The sequence below is a fragment of the Salvelinus alpinus genome, chromosome 29, assembly GCF_045679555.1.
Source record: "Salvelinus alpinus chromosome 29, SLU_Salpinus.1, whole genome shotgun sequence".
Lineage (NCBI taxonomy): Eukaryota > Metazoa > Chordata > Actinopteri > Salmoniformes > Salmonidae > Salvelinus > Salvelinus alpinus.
In genome coordinates, this window is record NC_092114.1 from 19,290,860 (window position 1) to 19,299,381 (window position 8,522).

The window sequence follows — 8,522 nt, forward strand, 5'->3', positions numbered from 1 at the left end:
GGAAAGAGCAGGTCAGGGAGTGTGTGTGTGTGTGTGTGTGTGTGTGTGTGTGTGTGTGTGTGTGTGTGTGTGTGTGTGTGTGTGTGTGTGTGTGTGTGTGTGTGTGTGTGTGTGTGTGTGTGTGTGTGTGTGTGTGTGTGTGTGTGTGTGTGTGTGTGTGTGTGTGTGTGTGTCTGTGTGTGTCTGTGTGTGTCTATTTCGCTCTCTCAGGCCTGATTGAAATGAGGAAAACCAGGTTGTAATGTCTGCTATAGTCTAACAGAGATTGGACATGTCATAACATCCACTTATTCAGAAGATACAATGACCAAGTCCAGCCCCAGACTGTGCCTCTGTGGGTGTGAGACAAACACGAGTGTGTGCATCCCAACAGCGCCAGCGTTCTGGTCAAAAGTCGTTCACTATATAGGGAATAGGATGCCATTTGGGACGGCCCTGTGCCTACGTGACAGACATGTGAGGTAAAGGCAGTGGTGTAAAGTACTTCAGTAAAAATACCCCCCAAAACTTGAAAGTATCTCTTCTTTACTTTACTATTTATATTTTTTACAACTTTCACTTTTACTTCACTACATTCCTCAAGAAAATAATGTACTTTTAACTCCATACATTTTCCCTGACACCCAAAAATACTCGTTACATTGTGAATGCTTAGCAGGATAGGAAAATGGCCAAATGCACGCACTTATCAAGAGAAAATCCCTGGTCATCCCTACTGCCTCTGATCTGGTAGATTCACTAAACACAAATGCTTTATAAATTATTTCTGAGCGTTGGAGTGTGCCGCTGGCAATCCTTAAAAAAATGTTTTTTTACTTTTGATAGTTAAGTATATCTAAAACCAAATACTTCTTAACTTTTACTCAAGTAGTATTTTACTGGGTGACTTTAACTTTTACTTGAGTCATTTTCTATTTAGGTATCTTTACTTTTGTCATTTTCTATTTAGGTATCTTTACTTTTACTCAAGTATTAAAATTGGGTACTTTTTCCACCACTGGGCATAGGTCATGTTGGTCTCTCTGGCTCTGCTTGGGTGATTCATTATCAGGAACGGCAGGAGACTGCTGCTTTCCACCTTTAATCTATGCAGCAGTGCAGTAAGCAAATAAACAAAACAAAATCAAGAACGTACGCTAGCCAGTACAAAGCCAAATACTCCGCTTACGTGCACGGAATAAGGGTTGTCATATTAAAATGGACTGATACCAACCCTCATTCCTTCCTTGACTAGCTTTCCACCAATCCAGTTATGTTATAGGCAATATCACCCAAGGAAGGAAAGATGCATTCATTTGAACTGTGACCTAAGCCTACATTAAAGGTGCAACACATAGGATTTATTTGTATTTTTTGCATTGTAATTTCAGAAAATATCCATAATACATAATAATATCCATAGTGTACAAAACATTAAGAACACCTGCTCGTTCCATGACAGACTGGCCAGGTGAATCCAGGTGAAAGCTATAATCCCTTATTGATGTCACTTGTTAAATCCACTTCAATCAGTGTAGATGAAGAGGAGGAGACAGATTAAAGAAGATTTTTTAAGCCTTGAGACAATTGAGACATGGATTGTGTATGTTTGCCATTCAGAGGGTAAATGGGCAAGTCAAAATATTTAAGTGCCTTTGAACAGGGTATCGTAGTAGGTGCCAGGCGCACTTGTTTGAGTGTGTCAAGAACTGCAACGCTGCTGGGTTTTTCACACTCAACAGTTTCCCATGTGTATCAAGAATGGTCCACCTCCCAACGGACATCCAGTCAACTTGACACAACTGTGGGAAGCATTGGAGTCAGCATGGGCCAGCATCCCTGTGGAACGCTTCCGACACCTTGTAGATGCCCTGATGAATTGGAGTAGCTCCATGATGTTAAAAGTGTTACACATTGGATGTTTAGCAATGTAATTTCAGAAAATGTCAATAATATATCTGGTGCTAATAGTGGAATGATAGTGTTTCACAGTATTACTTACCAGCCAGTGCTGTGATATTCGCCAATTGATTTCTCCTGCTGGAGGGCATCTGTTGTCAAAATGTTCTGACTTTGTGGCTGTCCTATCTAGTAAAAATCACTGTAATTTCCTGGGTTGCTAAAATTCTACACTTTTCGCTCAATTTCAGTTTAAGCGAGAAAACAATAATAGTGTAGGGAATTATTGTACCATCTAAAATCGCTGTGGCATATCTTTAAAAAATATATAGTTTTTACATCTGTTTGAAGCGTGGACCAAAACCGAAAGGTCCACCAGCATCAAACAGCTGTAAATAGTATATTATTGGGTATTGAACATATATTTCACAGCGATTTAGATGGAACAATGATTCCCTACACTACTCAGTGCTTGTTAAATCACAGACTGAAACTGTTCTGACTTTGTGACTTTGCTATCTAGTGGAAACCTAGCGCGATTTCCACTAGATAGCACAGTCAGTTTTCACATTTTGATGCTCCGGCGAGAGAAACCAATAGGCGAATATCAAAGCCAATCACAACATTGGCGGGTAAGTAATACTGTGAAACACTACACTTTCATTCCACTATTACTGCAGATATACACTGAGTGTACAAAACATTAGGAACACCTTCCTAATATTGAGTTGCACCCTCTTTTGCCCTCAGAACAGCCTCAATTCCACCCCCAAGGATCCACCCGGACGTTGCATATTTACAGGGTGTCAATTGCCCCCTAATCACCTCCACTTCTAAGCCCAGCCAGAGAAATACGCAAGAGCCCCTGAGAATAAAGCCAACCCAGCATCACCATGACCAAAAAGGACCCCAAAAATGTATTAATCTAAACCTTTTATAATGACTAAGATTATCAAATTCAGAGGGTCAGGATTAAGAGTTCATCTACGTAGTGACATTAGACGGCATTCTACACTCGACTCAGACAAATCTGAAGGCAAAGTCAATAGCATGCGTCTGCTGCCCTCTGCCTTCGGACCAGACGCTGCTATACCAGACCCGATCCACGTCCATTCACCAGCTCAGCACAAATAAACTAAACCCGGTAGTTGTTCAACAAACAATGGTGTTTTCACTCTAGCCTATCAAATCGTGTCGGGGCCTTGGAACATTCTACACCACTTCCCTATTCTCTGCTGGTGAGGTGCTTCTGGGATAGTGGGGATTCCTGCTGCCTGACACTTCCTCGCGCGCGCACATCCTATCAGCGGCGCGATAAATTCAGGCACAGATCCCGTTACGGCGACTAGAAATAGACGGATACCCAGGAAATAATGAATGGGCCGACGAGTGTTCCACACGCGTTACAAATTATGGGTCCGTTTTTACTGTCAATTGTTACCAAATAACATTAAACTCATCACACACATGCGGCCATTTTTGTTAACCATCCAAGGCATTGTAGCCTGCACGTTTGGAGAGTATTATCATCATAGTTTAGGCCTTTCCCATAGTCAACAGCATCCGATTCGAAAACAAGCACTCAGCGTATGAGCAAGGCAATCACAATGGACAAGCAGTAAACCATTCCAAATAAAGGTCCCACAGCCACACACACATCACGGACAGCACACAGGGTTTGACTTCTTCCATACGTGCTAAATCCATCTTGGAGACCAAAAAGTCCCCTTTTCCTTTCACATATAGTTTCTCTGTAGAATTAACTTCAATCGCCCATTCTGACTTACCGGTAATCGTGTGTGTAAATTAGCCGTGGCTGTCCCAGTTGGAAATTCAAACCCCCCTCAGCTGTCCTGGTCCCACTGCTTACTAGCCGTGTATACACGATGCCAATCAAAACATTAGACCGCGCCCCTACTGATGACCTATATCAGAAATGGACGAATCATAGCCGAGATCTATCGGGAGGTCCACCCCCCACGTCCAACGATGGGATACAGTGTAACAATTCATAACGAGAATGATATTGTAATTGAATGTTACAGTGTGCTTTTTTTTTACCTCACCAATTCTTTATTCATGGGAATAGAGAGCCCTTGATGGTATTGATAATATAGCCTTGCCTATGTATTATTGTACATGTGTGAAAAATGCTACGTAAAGAGCTTCAATGTTAAGAGTAGCCAACTGTGGACCCTTAAAGTAGACAATGGCGTGCTTAGTTAATTAAATTGGTTGGGAATTATACATTGTGTGGGATTAACTGGGAATTAGAGGACAGGATTAGGAGTTTGCTTTCTATGCACCATGTGAGACTAGCTGTACAAATAGCCTGCAGTGTTGAATGAACATTGTGTGCCAAATATGACATGCTATAGAATAACATAAGGACCTATTTCCTATTAGATGGTAATTTGCACTTAAACTGAGATTTCAAAATAGGTGGGCTATTAGGTCAGTATTCACCATAACAACAAGCATATTAATCAGAAACATTCAGTCATCAAAATGCACAACATTTTGAATGACATTTTATCTACTCTCTCCTCTATCTCCCTTACCGTGTCCTATTTTATGTCTAGATTCCTCCAATAGCAGTTTACTCATTCTATTCATTCACATTCTACACTTGTTGGCATGACAATAATTCGATGATGACTTGATGTTGGGTAATATGACAAAGTGTTACCAAGGTTATTCCATTGCAATGGACAGTTCATTACAAATGTCCCACGTTATAGTATAATATTTTGTATACCTTTCTGCATGAACACCAATGTGAAAGAAGCGTAATGTTTTGTACAGGGAGACTACCTACCCAGTAGCTACTCTGACTTCAGGCCAGGAAACGCCACATCGTGTTCAATGCAGTAAAACATATCAACCACAAGAGTGCGCCCTTAGCCACCAAATTGCCATTGCCCTGAAAAGAGTTGGGAGTACAATGGATCTAATAGCTCTCCGGGGATTGCAAAAACGTGTTGTGATGTGAGAGTCCGCATACACATGTATTTAAAGACGTACAATCTCCCCAGTATAATGTACAAAGCCAGAAGGAACCTTCATTTATGCTCTTGGCTAAAGACTCATTTCAAATAAGTGTACAACTACAGAAGATAAGTAGATCCGTTATATAATTCATATTTAATAGCACAGTTTTGACCATACAATCAATAATTCTCTCCCCTGATTTAGAATAACAATGCACAGATAACGACTTTCATAAGACCCTGAACAGTTATCTGGCCTCTGGATGGAGGATGGGGAGAGAGGGGATGCATACGTTATGAAACCCATTGGGGTTGTTAGGATGGGACTTCGGCCATGGTGAGGCGGCCATGTTGTTGAGGTCAGTTGCTCGTCGCCACGGCGATGAGCCCGGGTGTTGGGCCGGGACAGAGACACTATTACCACAACGATGGTTCATCATATCTGGGAAGAGACAAAATATATAAAGTATCAAATAACAATTATGTCCAAACTACCACAGTACTTTCTTCTGTTGAGACCAGAGGACCAGGGCCCATATTTATACAGCGTCTCAGAGTAGGAGTGCTGATCAGTTCGCCTTTTAGATCAAAATAAATAAGATTACATAGACAGAGGGAACCTGCACTCCTACTCTGAGACACTTTATCAATATGAGTCCTGGACCAGTCACACACACACACACACACACACACACATGACAGTACCTGGACTGTGGGAGCGTGTCTGTGCTCTCCTTCAGCAGCAGTTCTGAGATCAGTGAATCCAGTGTGTCAGGGCTGGACCTCTTCCCATACCTGGGAGAGAGAGAGGAATTTCAGGAATTCCCATTTGCATAGACTAAACTTCAGGAACTAGACCATGTGTGCTGCCCCCATAAGATAATTTACCCCAACTGTTCGAGAGTCAATATGAATGTATGTCTGGTAAAATAAAAGACTTGTCCTTAGAGCCCTTCTGTATAAAAAGAGAGGACTGTTTTGTTGGTTGTCAAGTCTGCTCCTCTGAAGATAAGCCCTATTGGAATTAGTTAAGACCCTTTTCCACTCTTAACACAAACACTCTAACAGAAGAAACACATTCACAATCAAATGTGGACATTTAAATGATTGTAGCCAGGGGCACACCAGCAAAAACAATACCAGAAAACGACTTTTACACTGAGGTTAGTGAACAGAGTGTGAGTGGATGCAGGGTGACTGGCTTCATCTGTAAAGATATGTGGGATGTTGCTAATTAAGAATCAGGGGTGTGCAGCTGTTGAAATAAAGACATTGTTTCATATAGACAACACACAGAGTAATTAGTGACAAGTTAATGTGACTCATCTTTATTATTTTAGTCACCTGAATGATTGGATTAGTTGGTATTTGGACTAGAGCCAGTAATAACACAAATATTAAGCTAAAAACCAAAGTGTAATTTTAGCTACTAGTAGCTGAGTTCATAGTGTCCCACTCCATATAATTAGTTAGTTAGTTAGTTAGTTAGTTAGTTATTATGAATCAATTAGTTAGTTATGAATCAATAGCCTGTGGCTCACTAATCAAATATTTCAATTGGATAATCACAAATCCAAACTTCAGCCCTTTAAAATTAAATCAGCAATGTATCACACCCGGATCACAGCACTCACCTCTGCCTTGTGATGAGGTTGATGTAATGTCTGAGAGCGGAGTAATACTTGGCCAGTTCCTCCGCGGGCACATTTTCGCCGGGGTTTTCGGGTTTGACCGGATAGCCTTCCGCAAGCGTCCCGATGCATATGAAGGTCCAGACGAGGAGCGTCACTGCGCCCAGCCAGGTACCCAAGTTAGGATGCATCTTTAATGTTTACGAATCAAGAAAAATATCAGGGTCTGAATTGCTTAGGCTACGCAGTCTTATCACAGTTAGTTTACCTGCGAAAACTTTTAGAAGTTGTGTATGTTCAAGACAATAATAATGTCTGTTCCCTACTACTACCCCACAACCCGTAGTCTACATTAACTGGAGGATGCCTCATGTTTATCTATATTTGTTGTTTAAAATTAAATTGATATCTATTTATTGACTTCCTCAGATTAATTGTTTAAAAATATCAGTTTCAGTGAAGGCAATGAAATTAGTAGATAGGCTACAAGTTGTATAGAAAAACACTATAAAACCGGTAGGTACATTAGACAAATAGGTTAAGAAATCAATATCTAATCTTGTTTAAATCATGTCTATAGATGTAATAGAGGTATGCTACTTACATTGACTTGCGGGTTTAAATTATAGTTTGGATAGAAGTTGTCCTCAGTCGTCTTTCTGCTGCTGTGCGTTCTGCATAGGGTACCCACTCTGTAGCGCGATTTTTATAATGCTGCGCGCAATACTGGGTGGGGAGGGCACATCACAAGATGCGCCCAATTGAACGTAAGTCTCCAAATCACGATTCTGAAAATGTGCGCGGACAGACGCGTCACCGCAAGCTGTCATCGCCCATTTTAAACTATATTAATTAATGCATTAAAAAAATGATTGCTTTCTAAAAAATGTCAATAGTGGTGGAAATTAATTTAGTTTTTTCCCCTCTCAAACGAATTAACAACATCACTCTGGAGTGGAATAAAATGGGCTGAAGAGACATGACGCAGATCCAAGACAAATTTATGTGATGATGACTGGGTTGTCAATATCGACAGAATTGTCTCACTTGGGAACAAAGTCTGAGTGAAAAATGTGTTTATTATTTTAAAAACCTCCATTAATTGCCACAAGCACGCACGCACACACGCTGCACACACACACACCAACACACGCACACTAACACACGCATGCACACAAGCACAGGGCCGTAACCAGGGTCTGAGTTCTAGTGAGGTCCGTAACGGGAGGGGAGGGGCGGGGTTAAGAAAGTTGAACTTCATTTGCTGCATTTCTATGCAATTTAAAAACTCTAAAATGCAAAAACAACCAAAAATGACCCCAGCCATTATCACATTAGTTGCTGTAGCTTCCTTCACCTCAGTCCATCTACAAACACATAGCCTATTAGCTATACAATTAACTCAGGACCGGGATTAAAAACTATAATTTAATACTTACAGAGGGATCTGTTAGCAGAAAACATATTATATTAACAAAAAGTCGCTTGACAGAACACATTTTTTGTTGCAGGATTTATAGCACATTTCCTGCAATTCTACACATTTTGTCATGGGGTGGTGAGAAATTGTTGCAGTTTTAAAGCTAATTTCCACCAATTCTACATATTTTGCAATGACTTATGACATCTTACTATGATATCTGAGTGAGAGTGACAATCAAAATCAATGGGGCCCCCTGGAGGTCAGGGCATCTCTTTGTTTTCCTCCTCTCTCTTTTATGTTTTACTGTCAATCAAATTACATCTTTTTTTCAGTCACCCACACCCCCAAAAGAGAAATGTGATAGGAACTGATTAGATCTCATTAGCATCCTTTCTTTCTCTCCTAGACGTTTTCTGAATGTGTTTTCATGCTACTCTAAACCCTCCTTATTTTCCCCACATTTCAGTTGAGGGGTCTATCAAGTATTTCCAATGAACAGAAAGATCAGTTATTGTTCAGATGAATAAAAAAATAAAAATACTAATAATATATATATATATATATATACAGTTGAAGTCGGAAATACACCTAAATACACTT

The 8,522-nt window shown here is 40.5% G+C and overlaps 2 protein-coding genes across 6 annotated transcripts in view; both read right to left on the minus strand.

Annotated features, from left to right (window-relative positions):
- The window catches only part of LOC139559229 (protein PALS2-like), a 45,596-nt gene extending 41,844 nt beyond the window's left edge, over positions 1-3,752 (minus strand). For 4 of the 5 annotated variants that reach the window (XM_071375029.1, XM_071375031.1, XM_071375028.1 and 1 more), the window contains exon 1: positions 3,666-3,752. The gene's annotated coding sequence lies outside the window, so the exon portion shown is untranslated. The remainder of the gene's footprint in view (positions 1-3,665) is intronic. The other variant, XM_071375030.1, reaches the window with a different exon arrangement.
- Positions 3,753-5,003: 1,251 nt separating this feature from the next.
- On the minus strand, positions 5,004-7,214 carry LOC139559231 (pro-neuropeptide Y-like). Its single transcript, XM_071375032.1, has 4 exons — positions 7,104-7,214; positions 6,503-6,690; positions 5,574-5,663; positions 5,004-5,310 (listed from the first exon to the last, which is right to left on the minus strand). Exons 2-4 carry the CDS (start codon positions 6,688-6,690, stop codon positions 5,286-5,288), a joined length of 303 nt encoding a protein of 100 aa, XP_071231133.1. The 5' UTR covers positions 7,104-7,214; the 3' UTR covers positions 5,004-5,285.
- Positions 7,215-8,522: the final 1,308 nt, after the last annotated feature.